Raw genomic sequence first — 22584 nt, 5'->3', positions numbered from 1 at the left:
TTTCAAGCTTCTGCTGCAGTACAACTAGGCCTCCGGGCCACCACTTCTCTCAAGCCTTTGCCTTTCTGCTATTTCTTCCCCTCTGACATGACATAAAACTTCTTCCCACCGCATGCTGGGCAGCACACTACGGAGTTGCCACTCTGTTCTTTGGCCAATACGTCTTTTCTGTGACGTTCACCCATCCGCTAATTCCTCTCACTACTTAAGCATTGCTACCCCGGCCACAGATTCCAGGAATGTAAAGCGTTAATTATCATTCTGAAACCACAGCTTGAGAATTATTAGACACGTAGGAATATAGACTGTGGTGGCAAAAGCCTCTGCAGCAGCTCAGAAATTACCTGCAGCAGCTCAGAGGAATTGGGCGCTTCTGAATCTTCATGGCACGTCACTTGTTTTGGTTTGGATTCTTAGTTCCTACAAAGCCCTGTATCGACTGTTCCAGGGCACCTCTACATTGCAGCCGGAGTTGTGATTTGCAGTTCGCGTAGACATACTGGACCTAGTTGTAGCAGTGAGGACATGGCAGTGCAGCCTTCAGTACAGGCTGCACAAGCCTGCCTGACCCCCCTCCCCCACAACCCTCCTAGATTAGGTACTTCCATTGGTAGCCTGCACTGAAGCCCATATCACAGCATCCCTAGCCAGTGCATAATTGGTAATGAAAGAGGTGCTGGACTCAAGTAATCAGGTGCCAGGGCTCAAGCAATTTTTTTTACTTTCATAACTGATGCAGCAAGCCCAGAGGTGCAGTGGCTATGAACTGCCAAGACTGACAAGTCCTGGCACAAATTAAGCACTGGATCTAGCTAGAGGACAGCTAGCACAGGTATGTCTATGTGAGCTGCAAATTGCACCCCTGGCTGCAGTGTACATGTACCCTTAGAGTTGTGCCTCAAATGTCAAGATGAAGGTGTCTTTATTGTGATAATTTAGAAAGCTGCCACTTAGCATTATTAAGTGATTTGGATATATCTTGTTGGCTAAAGAGAGCTTCAACTATTGTTCTATGAACACACACACACACAGAGTAAAATTCTGACCCCACTGAGTTTTACTATTGATTTCAATAGGGCTAGGATCTCACACCAGGTATATAAAACTTGTTCACCAAGCATATCATTATGCCACTCCCTAGAATACCTCCTTTTACAATAGCATTAATAAAACGATTAAACTCCATTTTAAAAAAAATACTTATTGTTTGAGGCCACCATTTTCACACTTGGTTGCCTAAAATTAAGACCTAAATCCTTATTGAGGCACCCAAATAAGTGGCCTGATTTTCAGGCGGCTGAACTCCCATTAACTTCAATGGGAGCTGAGGAGGCCCCTCATTTTGAAAGTTAAGCCACTTTCATTTAAATAGTCAGATATGAATTTAGGAACCTAATTTTAGGCATCCATGTTTTAAAATGTTGGCTCACAGTTTTAGTTAGCCTCAACCTGGCCTCAGTTACTACAGTAATCACACAGGAGTACGAACAGGCATCTAGATTTTGGAAACAAGTATCTTCAGTATTTTGTGGCTAAAATATATATTTGCATCTGCCAAGATGCTAATGGCATATACAGACTGTTGGCCATGTGCAATCAGAAGGCATTTTTGCACATTTGGTTTTGACAGATTAAATTACCCAATTCTTATGTCTTTTTTTCATCTTCTGTGTGCATTTAAGCTGCTGTACCATTTAAGCTGACTCTGTATATTAATCCATTAATACCTGCCTGGATTTAGCTCAGTCATACCTGCTGCTACCCAGTCTTATGCAACCTCCTCCTTAGCACGTCTCCTGCAGTCAGCTCCTGAGATCCTGGCTCTGTGTCTCTTGTGGAGAAGAGACATCTGTCCAGTCCAACCTCAGTAGCATGAGACAGTGGGCTGGAGCCTAATATTTCAGGAATTTATGTTTATATGGAAAACATGGATCAGTCCTTGCAGAGGAAAAAGAGACTCAACAAGAAGTAGGGAAAACTCCCCAAGATGGACGACAAAGCAACCTTAATCTGGGGATAGGTGGGAAGAGAGTCCCAAGGAAAGAATATGAAGGAAAGATTGTAGTTGTTGAAGAGAGAATGAGGAGAGTCTCTCAAGAGAGAAGCTGGGGAGAAAAGCGCTTTCTAAGGAGAGGAGCATTAGAGAGGGAGACAGAGAGACCCATGGTAAAACCCTGGGCCCAATGAAGTCAATGGGCAAGGATTTCACCCACAGTGCTTATTCACACAGGGGAGGAAATAACCTGCTTTCATTTTATACCATTTTTTTCATTTTATAAAGCTAATGATGGTGACAAAAAACTGATAGGATTCCATCATCTGCTGATGCAACATACACAAGGGCTCTATGTTTTTATTATGCTGCATTTATTGGTATTTTAACAGGCTATAATTTGCAACACTACTAGATTATTTTAGTACTGATTTATTTATGGATAAGTACACACAGGTACTTGCTTTTTTAATGGAGTTTTGATTTTGAAATATCTAAAACTCCTCTAACATACAGGAAATACAGCTGCGGATACCTAGACTTCATTTTCATTTTCGCCCCCTGCCCCCCTCAATGTAACCTTTCACAGCCTCCCCACTTTTACTTGACTGGCTGCTGACCTGTGAGAGAACAAAGGTGTTTGCTGTTTTAAGTTTCATACATTGTTCTATGTACTCAGTTGCATGATTGAGTACTTCTGATGGAGGTATATTTGGGTTTCAGATGAGCACTGTTCCTAACAAAGAAGTTCAGGTGAGAGTTACAGCTACTGAAAGTTAGTGTTCTTCTCTGAGTTGCTACAAGCCTGATATTTTACAAATGAATAACAGCTAACTCTTATGGGGACTGATCCAGGGTAAAGTCAATGGGCTTTGGATCAGACCTTCAGAGCACATTTCATCTATAGATCTCAAAGCGCTTTATAAAAGACATCATATCTACATTTTATTAGCTGGGGAACCTAAAGCACAGAAAAGTAAAGTGATTTCCCGTTCGTCACCCAGCAGGGCAGTAGTAGAACTGGGAATAGAATCCAGGCCCCCTGAGTCCTCATCCAGTACTCTAGCCACTAACCCACACTGCTTCCCTTCATTGCAGTTTCTGTGGCCTGATCTCAATATTTAAGGCCCCCAGAAGTGTGAGGAGAAACGTGTCAGTGCTGCAATCAGTTAAATGCGTAAGTGTCTGACACAAAGCCACAGAAAACAATGGAAAGACTCTCATTGACTTCGGTGGGCTTTGGATCAGGCCCTAGATGAGTGCTGTGGAAACCTAAAGGAGCCCAAATTGTGCAGGTAGAATAGGGCAGAGTAATCGGAGGGGCAGAATATGGAGCAGCAGTAGGAAGAATGGAAAGAACAGGAGAACGAGTAGAAAAGTAGGGGACACTAGGACAGACCACCAAAAGGAGAGGAGAGGGGAGCCAGGCTGAAAGTATCCCCCACATTTAGTTTTATAAAGACCATCATACAATGACAGCATGGAACCAAAGAAGACAGACACTGTTCTTCCCTACTGGATCCATCCTACTACCCTACTGCTACAACACTGCTACCGATCCTAGCAACAACTCCCTTTGCCCTGGCCCCATGTGTCCGGGGCACCTAGGATAGAAAAAAAACCCACTGCACCAGGTATTTTGAAGACTCTGAAAAAAATATTTAATTAAATAGCACTTGTTCATTAGAAAAGGGCCAGTTTCAACAGTTGCTATAAAATCTCTTAAAATTAATAATGTCATAGACAGAACACAGACTGAGCTGGTGTGTTTGTCATTAAGGGCCCAATTTGCCCTCCCCCCACAGAACTATACTTCAGGCCTTCTGGGTACAGTTTTTGAGTACGGTGAAGACACGAGTTTTAAAATGTGTGCTTATTGACACGTATTGTTACTTCTTGTGTAACAAAGCGAAATGCTGGAGTACATACTTGTGTCACATTGTTGCCAATTATTGGTAGATGATGTACTGTAACAGATGCTGCTTCTCTAAAAGATTAATATATTTATATGCTTCTTTATGATGAAGAGATGGGACCAATGCTTAATAATGCTACTTATTATCTGTGACAAAGCTTTGTCTAGTAAAGCCTCACTGTTTGTTGACTGTGACTAAATTTGAAAGTCACAATTTTCAGTGTCTTTAAAGAAATTAAATTTTACAATCAAATGAAAATTGAAATGAAAACACATATTAGCCTAAGAGATCAGAATTATTAAGGAATGTGTGTGAAGAGATTTTTGTGTGGATTTTGTTTGTTCTATTATAAGGAAAAGAGAGAAGGAAACCGCAGATTTAGCTTTAGTAATCTATCAAAAAAATAACCAACCACCCACCCACCCCAAAACCGCTTTCAAAATGAAAATTATCTTCACAGTGCTTACAACTGCTTTCTGTCTTTGCCTCTCCCTTTGTTTGGCCCTTTCAGATTCCCGTTTTTCATACTCTTTGCGGTATTCTTCCCTCTTCAGTCTTTCATGCTGATATTCCTCATAGCTGTCATATCTAGGAAATATAACTTAATCATTAAATCAAGTACCCGAATTTGTCAAAGTAAAATGAATAATACAATTTCTGGAGCATCTCATTATCTCAGAAGAACAGAATAAAAAGTGAGCCAAATACAAACAAAACATGCTACCTGGGTCTACAACTATATGGTGATCTGGATCGTGATCTTGCATATAAAGGAGAACTTCTGTATGCTCGATGTCTACAGTGGCTGGACTCATAATAGTAACACGATCTGTAAGAAAAAACACAAAGGACATTTGCTTCTGTCATTTAGTATAAGTCTACTGACACCATGTTCTTGCGAGCTACATGTTACCTGACCCTACAATTTCTTTCAAGCAACCAGTGAGATTTTCTAGTGACAGTTTGTGATCTCATAGTTAACTTAGGGGCCTTGGAGTGATGTGTTTTGTTTTGTAGTATCCTTTATTCATGCTAACACAGAGCACCAAGTCAGCCAGTATGAACTTTATCTTATATGGATTGCAACTAGATTGGCACATGGTAGATTTGCAGAAAATGGAATCAGTTAACTAAGTAAATTTCTCACTGACTGCTCTGTTTATGATCTGACTGTCTCCACTAGGAGTATTCAACACTGGCAAGTTTAAAGGACAATGGCAACAAGTGTTTTGTGTAACAATCCCATTATCTTCAAGATTAATAATCTGAAAGGCAATAAAAGGAGCTGCTCTAGATTCAACTGCTTCTGGATTATTTTCCTTCATGTCCATTATAAATACATTTGCATTTCTCAGACAGTACCTGGAAGAGGATCTGCTACATGGCGACCTTGATCTCGATCGGGAATATGGAGAACGGGAACAAGACCTGTGTTGAGGAAAGGACCTTGATCTAGAGCGTATCCTTTGGGATCTTTGAGAAAATAAGGATTTGGGTGGAGACACTGAATCTCTGCTTGGGGAGTTAAAAGAAGAGCAAGAAGGCGATACATCAAACAATGAATAGGCTTCTGTCCCATCCCAAGGGTAGCATAGTTTATCACTTTCATCTTCACTGTCATCAAAGAGGCCATCCATAGCTAGTCCTGAAGTTATAAACATAGGTAGTTTGGAGAATTGTTCATTACTATAATCACTTTCCCTCAGTTCACTGGCCTTATCTGCCTCTTCATCAAAAACAGCTTGGCTGGGGTGACCAAAGTGCTTATTCAGTTCGGCCCGGATATCCTGGTCTTGGAGCTGTTTTCGGCTGCTAGAGTGGGAACCCTGCTTACTTGCCTGTAAAGTCTCTCTCTTGTAATACTGGTCTTGTTCTAAAGAAGAACAAATCTGACACTGCCACCCAGGTACAGAATCTTTAAATTCTTGTTGTCTGGAGTCCTGGGATATTTTAATGTGTATTTCGGTTTTTGAATTCACAGATTGACAGTAGTCATGGTCACCAAACAGCCGCAAACTAGGCCGTTTTGTCTTTCTCTCGTCATGTCCACTGGACAGTATCGTTGTCTTGCTAAGCTGTGCATACAGCTCAGACTGTTCTGGACTCTTCTTGATTGTGTTATGTCCTTGAGAACTGGAAGACTCACTGTAGCGGGGCTTTTTTGAGGGTGGTACAATAGTCTTGCATGATGACTTCAGCTTGGGTGAAGTCCTGAAAGGATTATCTTGGTTGGCTTTGTGAGGAGGGGTCGTAGGTGGAGTTAGGCCTAAAAAAATGAGAGAGTTTTAACAGAGAAAAATGCTTTTCCAGAAAACACAGATTCTTCTTTGAAAAAGAAATTAAACCAAGAGTCCCTTCCCATGGCCTGAAAAAAACAACTTGCTTTCTCTAAGTACTTCTGTCACCATAAATTGATTTTACTAGGATGGTATGCACCAGCAAGAGTATTTAGTGTTTTGGACAGAAATGCTAACATCATCAAACACACGAGCAAATATTAACACATTGCCCCAAGGTCTTCAACATTATTTTTGTCACTTTTTTACAAGTACATCTACTACTCACTTTAATGTTGTGTGTGTATGTGCTGTGTGTATATATGTATACAGAGAGAGATAGAGTCCGGCACTAGCTTCAACTGTATTTATTACATAAGATGTATACTGAGGATGTTACTTTTAGCTTTCACAGTTTCTTTTTTCTCCCAAACCAAAGAAGTCTGTCCTGAGGCCAAAGAAATTAACAGAGGAAAACCTGGATGAAAGCAAATCTGGAAAAATGAAATGAATACTACCAAAGTAACTTCTGTAATGCTCAGTGCACTAATGCAAGGAACTACAGCAACTATCCAACTTGACTGCAATGACTCTTTGCCTCCACAGGTCATTAACTTAGTAAACCATTGCTAATGCATGTATAATACATTTCTGTAAGCATAACTAATACACTTTGCCTAAAATGTGGTTCTGCAGCAAAAACCTAAGTGAGCTGTAACAATAAATATTGCAGCCACAATGAGCCATTCTATTTAGAACTAAATATTCGTGGAGTGTCATGAAGTGGAGAGACTGGCACTTACCTGAGTTTATCAACTAAACACATACGTAAATAAAGACTAGATAAATGTCATGTCAATAACTGCCAGGTTTTTCCACAGCAGAATGATAATTTATTAAATTACATTTCTAGATAGAGATGAAAATTTAAACATAACTAATGTAATCCTTAAAAAAGCAGGGAGCCAAAGCTACATCCTACAGCTAATTTTACAATATTTCTGTGTGGAGAAAGTGTATTGCTCTCAAAGTTTCCTTCAGACTTCATACAAGGAGACATTCACATTGCATAAAAGGACAACTGTGTTCACAAATCTAGAACAATAGTAAATCGGGGCTCTTGTTCAAGAAAACGTTACTATTCAGGAAAGCACTTCAGCACATGCTTAACTTAGCATTCATTTACATCTCATTGACTTCCTTGTGATTTAAACATATGCTTGAAGATAAGCATGTGCTGAAGTGCTTTCCTGAATCTGAGCCAGAGATAGGAAAATATCGCAAAGAGAGACAGAAAAAACATACTAGATTACCTAGTCCACCCCTTACACCAACTCTGAACCCAATGCAGTGTACTTCTAATGCTGTCCAGCCCAGTTTTAAAATACCCAAGCAATGGGCTTTCCATCACTTCCCTAGCGAAAATGGACAGGGAATGTGAATACAGTTTGAGAAAATGCCTATTTCAAATATGGGCAGAGAGTTTCCTCTTGTTTTGTATTTTTAACCATACAATGGAGCTCAGCAGATCAATGCAAATGGAACATGTTTTATAGCAGTTTGCAGCAAAGAAGGAAAAGCCTCCATCAACGCATAGTGCTCTCTAAGGGACATAAATGGAGACTGGGAGTCCCACTGCATTAGCGGCAATGAATTTGTTCCAGAAAACAAAAAAACAAAACAAAAAAAAAACAGATAGGAACAGCAAGACATGAATACCTGATGCAAAAGAAAAGCCTGATTTTGTCTGAACATTTGAAAATAATGTTTATGAACTTTTCATGTGTACTAAGGCCTTCCTCGAATGCCATCAAGGACAAGGAGTCCTCATACACAAACACTGGCCCTCAAGTTAAAGCTGCCTCAGAAAACTGCCCAAGTTTTAAATTCATGATTGGTACAACTATCCCCTTCTGTTCACGTCTTCCATTTTCTCCTCCTCTTTGCCTACCCCCTAACAAACTAGCCAAATGCCAATTACATGTGCATGCTGACTATTCCAGATGGGCTAATGTCAGTTGGGTAAATTGAAGAGAACAATTCCCTTTGATATTCTACAACACCATTTCTGGATTAAAAATAATGGCTCAGAATCAACAAATAATTAATGAGTAAATACCATTACTTTTGTCAAATAAAATTCACAAGGAGCATTTTGATTTGTAAAATTAGATGCCCCATGAGTGACCCCAGGGTTAATTACTGAATTTTTATATTTATTTTTAAAAAAAAAAGCAACCCAAAATAGCCCCTTCAGGAAGAATGACCTGGGAAAATATTTATCCCCATCACTAGGTGCTGCTTTTCTATAAAAACAAGCATTCCACCCTCAGCATTTGAAATATTTATTTACCTTTGATTTTTAAGCAAAACAAAAACTATTTATACTGTAACATGCCAAATAAAATAATCTCTGCATTCTTCCTTCGTTAAACTGGCCCTATGTGAGCACTGGCTTTACGCACAGCGTAACTGCTTTCAGGAGTAGTGATGCTAAGTCAACCACAAAGGAGACCAAGGCTCGGTGTAGAGAGGAACCTAAAAGTCCAGGGGCTGAGCCTGGCTACTGGAGTTTCTTTCACCTGCAAAACCACACTGGCAATGTCCTGAGGAATGGTTTCCTCATAGCATTTTGGCACCCGTCCTTCTGCTCTTGGACAGAAGCAGGAAGTGCACAAGTGAGCATAAATGAAAAATAAATTGTTCAAAAAGTTCAGTGGACATTTGAAACTTGAATAAAAGGTTTGTGTTTTAGTTTGCAGCAAAGCTTGGAGTTGGCTTTTGTTTTGTCTGTGTCACTGCTGAATTCTCCACTCCAAGCCCCTCCCATGCTCAGCATCCAAACAGCTAAACTTTGAGAAAATTAACTCCGTACTTATCATCATCAGTATCTTCTTTGCTCATCTTTACACAGTAATCTTAATTTCACACCATGATCCTAAATCAGTAGTGCTAAGATATTCTCCGACCTTTGAATTATTTCATGCACGCTGATTTCTCTGGGAATGTGTACATTTGAGCGTTGACAGTACAAGGTATATTCCGGGCTCTCTCTTGAACTTAGCAGGTTTTGACAGATTTATGTAAGGACAGATGGCCATTACAGGCTGAAGGCTGACAAGAGGCAGTTCAGAGCATTGTTAACACACTTGCACAAACTCTCAGCAGTGCAGCACTGTGCAGAATGTAATTCAGACTATAGCTTTTTTATTGCTGCCTATTTTCTTTTGTCAAAAGAGCCTGCTGTGCACAGCAACAAATGGCTGCCATTACCCAGAATGTAATGGGTGTCAGACAAATCACGTAACACAAACAATCAAGAGTATGTAGGTCATATTTCAACAGAGCACAACCTTAGCAATATTTATGATTACTGCATTGAAATGTGCTCTATAATAAACAAGTACCTCTACATCACTAACACTTATGTACTTCTGCACAGCAAATCTGTTAGAAGTGGTACATACGCTACAATCATCCCCCTTAAACAGTCTCTTTTTTTTTTAAAGTAAAAGGCAAGTATTTTTTCATGACATGCTATAAAACCATTTTCTTTGTAGGGACTTTTCTTTAATTGAATGGCTTTGGAAAATGGTAACTCTGTACTTTGCCTCGCTCCATCTATATACTATGAACTCACTCAATGATCTCTGCTTTAAAATAGTGTATATGCCAAATCAGCACCACTTCTTATATCCGTGTGACAACAGACTTTCATATGTACGCCAGCTCCGCCACCTCAGCTCAGTGACCTGTTTTAGAGAAAAGTCTGTGAGGACAGGCAGAAGTTTTCTTATCACCTAGACGCATTCCTTGAGCTGCAGTAAAGAAAACTTAGTAACTCATTTAGCTCAGCTAGGTTGATCAGAATAAATTAGGGGAATACATTTACAGTAAATGTCACATCTTGACTTTTTAAGACTCATTTACAATGCTGTTTCATATAGGCAGCAAAATCTAATGTTACTGTTAGCATTTAAATGTTTGATGATGCTTCTGCTTGTTGGTATATTTTTGGAGCCTTCACATCCTTCAGGAAATGCATCTCGATGAACCTTTGTACAAGCACACTGAGATTCTGAGGGTTATTAAAAATGGATTCCTTTATACCTTATGAGTTTAAAAATGGGATTATCAAGAGAAACATTATTTAAGGCCACTTAAAGCACTGAATGCAAGATAATAGCCTGATTCAGTAAAATAATCGGTAGAGCTTTTGTACAGCATAAGACTGCAGAAGCCAGGAAAATATAATAAAATTAAATAGCCATCATATAATAAAAAACTACATGCTTGTTGAGCAGTCAGTTTAATCCTGTTGTCACTACCGCAGAGGACAAATATAGATCCTGAAAATATCTAATAATTTACTAGATTTTATTCCCTCTGGACTAATATCTCTCTTTCTCTGTCTCAAGTACCAGAAATCATTTTGAGGCCAAACAAGTTTTTGCCTGGTAGAATTTAAGTATTTGTTCAGACAACCAAGGGACTGCTCAAGTCTAGTGATGGGTGAATACTGGGGTTTGCAAAAATACATGTGAATTCCAAATCACTATTCAATCTCTGTTCATTGTCAGATTTTCTGAGTGACCAAATTTTGACTGCATGAAAATTTGGGGAGGAGTTTTTAGTCGCATAAATACAGGGATTTTTGTGTGAAGGAGTGTCACCATTCTGCAAGTGTGCACTAAGCCACCCCTTGATACACCTTATACAATGTCTTTGTGCTTTTGGGACAGAGCGTGTTAGGAGGCAGGGAGAGTATGTGGGGATGAGAAAGGCATTGATTTTCAAAAAACCATGAGCAGCAGTGGCCAGATACTGAAGCATGGGGATCAGCACCTAGGAACGACTGCCCTCTGCAATCACTTCTACACAAAGCACAGGTCCCCAAGCATACCCCAACAGTCACTTGATCCCCACATCTGTGGTTAACAAAGGGCTGACAGGGAGGAATTCCTCAACCATGATAACGTCAGAGGGAATTGGGGATAGGGGAGGAAGCACCAGAGCTTGTCAGGAAGGACCAGGCCACAGGCCCTTTGACCAGTGAGCAGCATAAAGCAGAGATGTGGCTTATCACTGGGTGTACCGTGTTGCTTTTGCTTGGCAGGAATGAGTCATGGATAGGAGAGAGCAAGAGCTTGCAGTGGTTGAGTGGGTCCTGAAGACAGACAGGGGCGAGGCAGAACCAGCAACAGCCAATGAGGAGGGAACAGAACCTGCTTACGCGAGGCTTTCGGCCACTAGAGAGCTACAAGTGCAACTGCTTGACAAGCAAGAGGAGGCCAATCACTACTGGAGTCCTGCAGTGTCAGGCTTATTTCTGGCCTATCCGAATGATACTGCAGAAGCAGATACTGCTTGGCATGATGCCCTATGCCCCACTCCTGTTTGAGATCTAGCGAGAGGGGCTCTGCTGCTCCTTGCTGCTGCTGCTGCTGGGGTGGTGACTCCTGTCACTGGTTCTGCTGCCAGTCAGGAGGACTGTGCTGATTATGGGGCTGTTGAGCTGGGGCTCACTGTTACTTCTCCATGTGCTGCTACCGCTGGGGCTACTGCTACTCCTGCTGCTAGCCAAGCAGGATTCTCCTTCTGCTCCTAGGATTGCTAGAGGGGATGCTGCTAGCCCGCATGATCCTACTCCTGCAAAATGACTTCTGGGACATTTATACCCCATTGCTGGCTGGCTGACTGTACAGCTTTCTCCAGACTCCATAAGCAGCTCTGAATCAACAACTCAGTTTAGCCTTAGCATGAGCCAGTTGAACTCCACTGGAGTTGCTGCTGATGACACAACGTGGGACATTTGACCCCCTGTATTTACTCTATACATTCCAGCAGTCCACAGTACATTGTGACATACACACATGTTCCTTTAAGAAACTATTTTATGTCTTGCAATGTAGAATTTGTGTAATATGGTTAAGGGCAGAGAGGTTTTACTGCTTTAACCAGCAGTAAGCCCAGGGAGTGGTGATTTTATGTAGCAACGGGACTTGATGTTTAATTGTAGACAATTTGGAGTATGTTCCAGACTAAGAACCTCTTACACATGTGCTGTCCCCTCTAAAAGCTATTTTCTTTTTTTTAACTTCCTGGAGTTATATGAAGTTTGTAGGCAATATTGGAATTATAAAACGGAAATTATTTTTTCAGTTTTAGAAAGGGGGAAAAAAAGTACACATATGTATAATATGCAACCCCTTCGAAAGAAAAAGTTCATTTAGGTAAGAGAACAGGTTTTAATTCAATTTTACGTACGTGTGATGAACACTGATGGCTGGAGTGGGGAATGCTTTCACGTATTTATTTATTTATCTAATATACAGTTAATTCATTGGTGAGGGAACCGTAGCTGCTTTCAACAGAGAGATCAAGGCAGCTGCAATTTATACTAACATACTTTGTGCTTTGATAGTGCAAGCAACACCACTAATGGTCTTTTCAGTTCAGCAGTGAGATCAAGGCAACTGCCATTTAAATTATAATAGACGGTGCGAGTGCTGTAGAAGCTGACTGAGCAATGCAGTCATCTGGGTAGAATTTGGAGTTGCGAGGGGCTTTCTTTATACTACTGTTAAGTATTATTAATCATTACTGCTACTGTTACTTTTATTATTGATTAGGCCCTGACCCTGCAAAGACTGCCCACTTAGATTGTTATCTCTTTTTGTTTTATGTGCTTGTACAGTACCTAGCACAGTAGGGCTGGGGTCTCCAAGCGCTACCATAATACAAACAATAAATAAATAATAATACACTGGAAAATGGGTCACTTCCACTCACCTGTTTGCACATTGCATATGTACAAAAAGGCACAGATTAATACAACAAAACACAAAAAAAAAGGCGAATATTTGGATGTACGAGAGAAATAGCTATGATGTGGCACCCGGCAGGAGTGCTGCTAGGTAGTCTTCTATGCTGTGTGTAAACCAAGTGTCAACTCCCAAGGCCAGTATTCCGCCTCTCTTTTTTGACCCCCTCCCCAGCCCACTTATTAACTAACTGAAGTGACACGGTCTACAGAAAAAAGGCAAGGTATATCCATGGTATAATGCTCTTGTTCACATAGCTCATCCAATGGTGGCACTTACCCATCAGCACATTGCAGTACTTTTACCTGCTAGTGCTACACGTGGTTGGATTGCATAACTATCGACTTTACTTTTTTCTGCTACACACAGAGGAGAATTTATGGAATGAACCTGATAATACCAGAGCAATTCCAACTAACTGTCATGACTTGTGGCACCACTACAAAGCCTCAAGTCATATTGACTTCTTATTTCTGGCCAGTCTGCCGATGGGAAGTGCAGGCTCCTGATTTTCTAGGCTGGAAAGGATGACAGCTTGCTCTTCGTAGAGCCATTCCAACAATTATCATGTGGAACTTCATCATGTCACCACCTCCTCCTTCAGATGGTGGCAGGAGAATCCAAGCCTTAACATAATGCTGCTGCTGTGCCTCACAAAAGACTGGTCTTGTCCTGACGTGCTTTGCAGTGACGACGAAGGTGGTTCCACTGGGTCTGAGCCATTCTGGTGCTCACCCGGTTTCCATGAGTACACACGGTAGTTTGCCATGATTATTCTGGTTTTGCAAAGACATCTGATCTGGTTTTATAAAGATGAGGTCCATTGGGAGGAAGGAAGGTGTCTTTTACATCATATAGCATCTTTGTTCAATGACTGGGTTCAATGGCAACAGACTCCCACACACATGATTGTGCGGTTATGTGGATTACCAAGTGCTATACCCTGTGCTGTCTGGGTGCTATACTGCAGAAGTCAGATACCAGCAGCACACTATGGGGAGCTCTTCCTCCCTACCCACTAGTACCACCTGCCCTGGGATGCTCCACTGAAAGAACCTTATGTTCCTTCTCTTCCCAAGAGATCAAATGTCACCATTCTAGGGATCAGGTGGGTGAGGTAATATCTTTTATTGGACCAAGCGTGTCTTGAAAGCTCGTCTCTCTCACCAACAGAGGTTGGTCCAATAAAAGATATTACCTCACCCGCCTTATGTCTCTAATATCCTGAGACCAACACGGCTAGAGCAACCCTGCATACCATTCTGGTTTGACACGATAAGTAATCATTATTATTATTTGTATTGCATTAGCACCGAGGAGCCCCAGTTATGGCCCATGACCCCACTGTACTAGGTGCTGTATAAACACAGAACTGAAAGATGGTCTCCTGCCCAAAAGACCTTTTTTCCCTCACTTGAATAAGGAGCAACTAAGGCTGCAGATTATCAGGATGCCTCGTTTATGTTTAAATGCTGAATTAATGAAGCAGCTTCTGAAGAAGTGAAAGGATGATTTTGTGTGCATGAAATCAATAGTCCAAAGTGCCTTTACAAACTTAGAGCCAGATCCTCAACTTGCAGAAATCAGCCTTTGACATCAATGGAGCTAGGCTGATTTACACCAGCTGTAGATCTGACCTTCATAGAACACTGCTACAGTTTAAGTAATTTATATCTCAGCATCCGCCCTTGTACATGTTCATGAATGAAACACATCTCTACTACACTGTCTTTTAGTATTGTGCTGTGCAGGGAGGCAATAGTCTCTCTAAACAACGCTGGTGCAACTATACCCATGATCTTGTGCTCAGTTCTGGGCACCTCATTCCCATGATAATACAGACAAACTGGAGGGCATTCAGAGGAAAGCAACAGAAATAATCTGAGATCTGGAGTAACTGACTTTTGTGGGCAAAAGCAAATGAGTTAAACATGTATAGCCTGGTGAAATGTCAACTAAAAGGGAACAAGATGAAAGTCTACAAATATCTGAAGGATGAAAACACCAGAGAGCAAGGAGAGGAATGATTGAGATTGCTCAAAGGAGGTATCAAGAGGGTTAATGGGATGAAATTAAGAAAAGGAAAGATTAAGATGAATATCAGAAAACCATTCTGTTTAGGCTGTGGCATAGTCTCCCAATGAAAGAGGAAGAAACTCTGTCTTTTGTAGCATTTAAATCTAGAACTGACCAAAATGTGCGGTGAGGAACAGCCTTACATTAGCATCAGACTGACTCAATGATACAACTTTTCCATCTGCAACCTCTGTATTCTGTGCTGGGGGATCTGTATTTGAAAAACAATGCTCGGCACTACACAAATCTCTGAGGGAATGGGGAAACATTCCAGACAAATGCTTTCATTCACATTTTTCCTGAAACCGTGCTCCACTTGTAGGTTTGAAGTCAGTTTTAAACCTACCTCATGTGAGGCAACTAGGTAAAGAGTCAACGCTAAACCATTAAAATTAATCCCTTGAAGACCTCCTTAGCATCCCACGATACATTTCTTACCAAAGAAAAAAAGTCAGGCTTACAGAAAAAAAATGTTCACATTCCACATCTCTCACCTGCAGTTCCAGAGAGTTCCACACTTAAGGTTTGTTCAATAGTCTTGTTCTCAAATGGGGAACCCTTGGGATCACTGGAAGACAGGGCACATTTATAAAAACAAGCTGAAATTGAGTTGCTGTAGCCAAAATGTATTAAAGCCCCCTCCCTTTTGTAAACTTTTACATTTCTTAATACTTACTTTGGTGACTCAGGTGTCAAAGGAAGTGATAAACTTGTTGGTTTGGCTGAAGAAGGAAAAAAAGAAACTGATTATGAAATATTGTGAAGACTCAGAAGTTTATATTTGTATATTGTTTATATCCATGCAGGAATTCTACCTGAGTCCATTAGGGCTAAACTCCAGTAGTTCAAGAAGGCACCTCAGTTTATCTGATGGCTAAATAAAAACGAGATCCAGTCTGACCCCTTATTACTGGCACCTAAATTCCAACACTGATTTACATCAATTACTGAGTCTTTGAAGTATGGTATAAAGCCCAAATGCAAAGAACTTTTCAGAAAATAGAGTGGTACATGTTAACAGTCAATGGAGAAATTTACAGAAATGCTGTGAAAATGTTGTCTCTCTTAGATTTAATTTAAGCTACAGTTCACCTTTTATTTGGAAATGAGAGCAGCAGAATAACTACAAAGCACCAGGACATTATGAATATTCAGTTGATTTTATTTCTACAGCATACAGTTTTATATACAAGGTTGAGAATAGGTTGTTTCTGTGAGGCCAACACTGAATCAGCTATAATCCAAATTTTTGTAAGTTATTCTGCAAACTATGGCATGCCACAGATATAGTCACAGATGGTTTAAACTAACATAAGTGTACAGAAAATTTTAGTTACAAAATACAACTCTTTTGTAGTTTCCATTTGTTCAGATCTGCCTTTTTTACAAAGCAAACCAAGGACTAAGATATTTTCAACCAATTAAGCTTTCTTTAATTGCTAATAAAGTGATTAAAAATTAAAAACAGTACTACTTGCAAATTTTAGTTTGCAGGAGTTGGATTTAATTTTAAAGGCAGTGTGTGTTGTATCAAGAACAGCTACGGGGTGGGGGGGGGGTCTCTTCTGCAAATTAATTATTTAAGACAACGTTTTCCTCTCTAGCACTCCTGTACTGCAGATCTCTTGTCCAGAGTTTGACTCTTGCATAATCTGCATTCATTCCTGGTGTGGAATTCCTACTGACATCAAAGGATTTTACATGCAAATTAATTATTTTTGTAAACTCTAGAGTATTCCCAATGAGATCATTCATTTTTTAAAAAGTCTACACCAATCCTCATGAGCCAGGCATTCTTTTCCTTCTATGAAAATTCAAGAAGGAAAATTAAGCATGTCTGTTCACCTTCCTCAGAAGCATCAGGAACTGGCCACAGCCTGAGATAGGAAATTGACAGCTCCCTTGTCTGATCCAGTATGGCTGCTGCCATATACTAACTAGTGAGTTACCATGAGATGAATAGGTGTTTTCTAGACATGTTAGCTAGGCACATACCTATTTTACTAGACAAATGTTTGTGTTCATTAAGACTTGCCAAAGTCTCCAATGGCTATCTACAGGTTTAAGTGGCTAAAAAGCATCAAGATATTTTCAACCATAGTGGCAATGAGCAGAAACAAAGTTTGTGGAAGCATATCCACCCTTATGGAGTAAAATCTATGTGGTGCTCTACAGATGACTGATACTTTCAATGGAGAGTACGTGCTTAATCACTGTTTGTGCTTTTGAAAAATCTCCCCCAGAGTTTCACAACAGCAAAGAGAAGTATAAAATAACACATTTTTTACAGACTGGGAAACTGAGGCACAGTGACATGGAAATCTGGGACACAGCTGAGAACTGAACTCAGATGCTAGCTCTCAGACCTGTGATTTGACCCCAGATTTAAGCAGATAGTGGCTAATTCTCAAACAGCCCTAAACTCACGTAGCAAGCTATAAACCACTACACCAATTAGTGGTTTTGTGTGCTACTGAACTTGAATCTGAGTACAACAGCTATGAAGAAACATCCTCACACACAATTTTGAGGAAATATTTACTCAATACAATGCCAATTTTCTTACTAGCTGTTTATTAGAACTTCCAATTTCTATTCTATTTTAATTCAAATAAAAATTCACATGGGCATGCTTCCTCCTGTAGATTAAAAATGTTCAGTTTCAAAAGAACCCAGTTTCCTCATGGGCAAATCTCATTGCAAGACCACAGACAAGCTCAGCCTCAATGGATTTGTGGACATTCATGTGAATTTGAGATAGTGACCCTAAAGGAAAATGCCATTTGACTCACCCTGAGTGAGCTTTCCCAGTCAACAGAATAGCAAGCTCATATTTACGGATGGAGCAAAAAAAGCATTATCCAGCTTTGATTAAATGTTTAAGCAAACTACTGCTGATTGGGAATGTGGGTTGAATTTGGAAGGCTGATTTCAAGTGCATTTGTTGCTCAAATTGAAAGTTTCACACATCTCTTGTATTTATAATATATATGGTTCTTGGTTTTGAAAGATAAGGGACGAGACTTCCAAAAACAAGTGCCTAAAATTACATTTCCAAGTTCACATTTAGGCACCTGAATAAAGATTTAGGAGCGTATCTTTGCCCAGTTTTGACCATTTTTGTTTCAGGGCCTAATTTTGCTCTCAGCTGCACCTATGCACTGATATCAATTGCGATGCTTTGGTGTGCTAGAGCAGTATTTGATGAAAAAATACATTTTTCGGGGGGCTGGAGACTGAACGGCAGGAACTCAAGAAAATACTATTGACAATATTGTAATATTACTAAAGCCACAGCCAACAATCAAATTCTGTTTAAACTCCCGTAAGTACAATTCTTTGTAGGGACTTTTCTATTATTTATGTATTATTTGTATTACTGTAGTGCCTAGGAGCCCCACACATGGACCAGGACCCCACTGTGTTAGGTGCTGTACAAATGCAGTCCCTGCTCCAAAGAGCTTGCAATGTAAGTAAAAGACAAGAGACAGATACAGACATACTGGGACGTATTAATCCTCCTGTTCACCATTAGCCCAAACCCAACTTATCTTACATCTTTACACTGAATGTATCAAGTTGTTTCAGCACAATTTCAGCAGAGAGACCCATATCATCCCTGAACAATCCAGTCTGGTTTTGCTCTGAAGCAGTCTGCTAAAACCAGCAGAAAGGAGTGTCACTTGGCATTAAGCAGCCTCTTGTTTACATGAATTTGATCCAAAATGGGTAATACCACACTACAAAGGTCAGAATCTACAGCTGGGAGAAGATTAAAATGGATGGGGGAGGGAAGATTTAAACCTAGCTGTATTAATCAGGGGTCAAAATGCAGTTTGAGAGGAGGGATGGGGTAACAGGCAGGGAAATGGGGACAAACAAAACAAAAATAAGATGCATATGTTTATATGACACTCTATTCCTGCTTTAACAAATCAGAGTAGCAACCTTCGGGTCAAATTCCGATCTCAGATACACCAGGGTAAATGCCACTCACTTCAGTGAAATTATTCTGGATTTCATAGAATCATAGAATCATAGAATATCAGGGTTGGAAGGGACCCCAGAAGGTCATCTAGTCCAACCCCCTGCTCAAAGCAGGACCAATTCCCAGTTAAATCATCCCAGCCAGGGCATTTGCACAGATGTAACTGAGATCAGAACCTTGCTCTCTTGGAAGCACCGCCAGTACATAAGTATGTGTATTTTAAAATAACAGTGACTTTAAATAAGCTCCCTTTGGGCCCATAAGCCTATAGAGTTTTTCTTTATCCTAGCTGAAGGGAGGAGGGAGAGAGAAAAGAGTAGAAAATGTCTGCCAAGGGAGCTTCTTTAAGTTCTTGCATCTCTGCCACAGAAGCTACTTACAACACCAGCCAAGCTCTTTGTACATGGGAGGATGCTAAATGTCAACGCAGATGTTTAGTTTTGGCCATAAACAAATTTAAGAAAAAAAGAGAGAGAGAGAGAAGGGTCAGGCTGGTTTCTAAACCTTCAACTATTTACAAAATAAAAATACAAACTGGCATTCTCACTGTAACAGGAATGACACATTTACTGCCTCTTCAGTAGCTGCAAGAGCACTATTTATTGTCTCTTAAGGCACATGTGGCAAGTTAACAATGCCTTCATTTTCACACTGGCAAAAAGAAAGAAGCGCATTAATGAACTGGCTTGCCCAGCTTCTTCAGATGTATAAGTACTTCTTAGAGATACAGAACTCTATGGTTAAACCTCTGCGGACAGTTCAGTGTCTGTTAATTGTTTGTAAATTGGTTAAAATTTTCAGGTTCCTTTTCTAAGGGGATTGTGATTTAAATTGTCTATATTAAAAAGGCTACATTTAACTAACTTCATTGTACTGACTGTTAATTCCCTCTATGCTGAGCAGCTTCTGAATTTACAGCACACGGATACCAATACAAAGAATAGAGGAAGTACTGGGTGTTAGTGTTTTCACTGTCATTGCATTTCAGCTTCCTGCAATTAACGCTGTTGCCAAAATTGCATTCTTGGGTCCCAAGCCTACCTTGCAAATGATGTGCCTGAGACTGAAGATGGGGCTTCTTTTTGGAGATGCATTTGTCTTTGCTGCTGTTTCTGTTCTCTGTTGGCTTGGTCTGAGGAGGGTCATCATTTGTAGTCAGATACTTGAGAAGCTCAGAGCAGGGACGTCTTTGTGGCTTTTGCTGTTGACAAATGCTCTTCGGTTTATTGCTCCATGAATTCTCGGTCTTAAAAACAAGGCATAATAAAAAAAAAAAAGCTAAAATTAGTGAACTGAACCTTATCAGAATGGATATAGGTTTTCTGAAGAGATGAGATTTTCAATGAAGTGTTCAGTCTAAGTGTACTAGATCTATGAGCTGTGAATAATTGTTTGCAGAACAAGGAAAGAAAATTACATTTAAAATTCCTAAATGACATTTATGCTGCTTTTTATTTCATTTCTCCTACGTTTCAATGTTCCTACTCAGCAACATGTAACTAACAAGACCCTATAGCACCTTTACTGTGAACAAAAAAATAAACTGGTTTAAACCTTAATTTGCTCCTGATTTGCTTGAGCCCAGTATTCACAACTCTCTTAAGTACCCCTAAATGCTCTGTTTTCAGTTACAGTGAATGGCAAGACAAACATTGTTTAATACAGCCTGCTAACAGAATTATGTCATTGCCAGCATTCTACCCAATTAATGGCTGAGACAGACCTTTTGCCGAGATTCCAGTGCAATCTTTCTTAGGTTAGACAGCTGGTAAAATGGCAGTACTGCATCTTGGAGTCATTCATAAACAACATCAGCCCATCAGCAAATTTTATTGCACCCCCTACTATTCTGTATATCAATAAAGTGGGCAAAGAGTGACAGACGGTGGGACTACCTCTTAATGCCAAGAGAGAAGGCATAAATAAACTATTCACAGCATAAAGGAGCTCAGGTGATTTTTTGGAACACAATCTATAATCTGTTCACATTTTCTGAAGCAGCTGCAGGATGCTGGGCAGATTAATACCGTACATATAGATCTACTGCTTACTCAGTTGCTGAAAGCACAGAAGTCTTTGTTACTTTTTTTGCCTTATTATAAAGATTAAGTTTGTACCTTAACAACCACAGGGCTTGTTCTGATCCTGTGATTAGTGTTTGCATGGTTTTGTGTGCTGAGACCACTGCATTCATTGTAATTTAGCTGAATGTTGGCTGGAGCCAGCAAGAGCTTCTTAAGCTACAAACACATCAGGGAAGAAGAAGGGAGGTGGGTTGGGGAGAGAAAAGTTATGCATCTCTAAGGATTAAAATAATTTATCTTATTTTGCACAGTTACTTAAAATTAGTTACATCAATATCTTCAAGCAGAGTATACTAACACAGAACAAAGTCCTCTGTAATCCCCAGGGCAAAAAAGGGTTGATTTTTCTCTGATGCTTGCTGTCGTATTTCCTTTTCCTGTACTACAGTATACTGCAGTGCAGGAAGAAATAATGACTGCCTTGGTTTTCTGCAAAGCAAGGCAAAAGAGAATCTCCTCAGTGATCAATGCCAAAAATAGAACATTTCCGTTCTATCCAGAAGAAAAGTCACCTTAACAGACATGTGAATTATTACAATTAAGGTCCCGATCCTGCTCCTATAGCAATCAATAATAAAATGACTTCTACAAAAGCCAGATCAGGAGTCAGGACCCCAAAGCAAAAGTAATGGGTTTGCACTACAAGTCCATTCACTTTGGGTTCATAAGGATATGGCCACACTGAACTGGAGGTGTGACTGCAGCATGGGCTGGCATACCCACGATTGCTTTAATCTAGTTAGTCTGGCTAAAAATAGCAAGGAAGTCATGGCAGCATGGGCTTCATCTCAGGCTGTACAAGGGCACTGGGGGTCCTAGAAACATACTCGCATTGCACGCTCACACTGAAGCCCAAGCTGATGCAACTTCACTGCTATTATTAGCTACACTAGCTAAATAGCTAGCATGGCGATTGCAACCTGTGCTGCATCACACCTCCAAATGCAGCATACCCTTCGAGTGAGAGAGATTAAAAATTGACTATCCATGAGGTTACGCAACTTGCACAACAGCAGGATGCTTGGGAAGCAGGTGTGATGCTACCGTTTGCAGAAGGGAAGAAAGCTAAAGGCAGACAGTCTGCCTTTGACACCCCACCCCTATTAGCACTATGCTAGTGCTTACTGGTCAAGTCATTGTTAAAGGCATGTCAGCTAGTGTCAAATCCAGCCCGCATTAACGGGGATCTCTTTACCCATTATCAGAAGTGAAGTCTCTACATACAAACAGAGCCCAAAGAAAGGAAATGGGAATTAAAAACATTACGGTTACTGATGTGAATGCAATGATAACCAAAAGTGTCAGTCTCTAGAACAAGAATCTCAAATTAAAACTTCTCTCTTCAACACATTTTTTCAATAGAAGTTCTTAACATTTATCCTGGGGTTTGCCCCCCTCTCCTCTAGGCAAGTTTTAGTATTTGACTT

At 40.3% G+C, this 22584-nt stretch overlaps 1 protein-coding gene across 2 annotated transcripts in view; it reads right to left on the bottom strand.

The window, feature by feature from the left end:
* PPARGC1A (PPARG coactivator 1 alpha) overlaps positions 1-22584 on the bottom strand; it is a 491326-nt gene that overhangs the window by 14530 nt on the left and 454212 nt on the right. For both annotated transcript variants that reach the window (XM_073342370.1, XM_073342371.1), the window contains exons 4-10: positions 21191-21313; positions 20115-20319; positions 15762-15807; positions 15580-15653; positions 5272-6175; positions 4634-4738; positions 4377-4497 (exon numbers count right to left, since the gene is read on the bottom strand). In XM_073342370.1, coding sequence (XP_073198471.1) covers positions 4377-4497; positions 4634-4738; positions 5272-6175; positions 15580-15653; positions 15762-15807; positions 20115-20319; positions 21191-21313 — 1578 coding nt within the window. The remainder of the gene's footprint in view (positions 1-4376; positions 4498-4633; positions 4739-5271; positions 6176-15579; positions 15654-15761; positions 15808-20114; positions 20320-21190; positions 21314-22584) is intronic.

Source organism: Lepidochelys kempii, chromosome 4 (genome assembly GCF_965140265.1).
Source record: "Lepidochelys kempii isolate rLepKem1 chromosome 4, rLepKem1.hap2, whole genome shotgun sequence".
In the NCBI taxonomy this organism is placed as follows: Eukaryota; Metazoa; Chordata; order Testudines; family Cheloniidae; genus Lepidochelys; species Lepidochelys kempii.
Note: the sequence above shows the minus strand (reverse complement) of the source record. Positions and strands in the feature narration are given on the sequence as shown.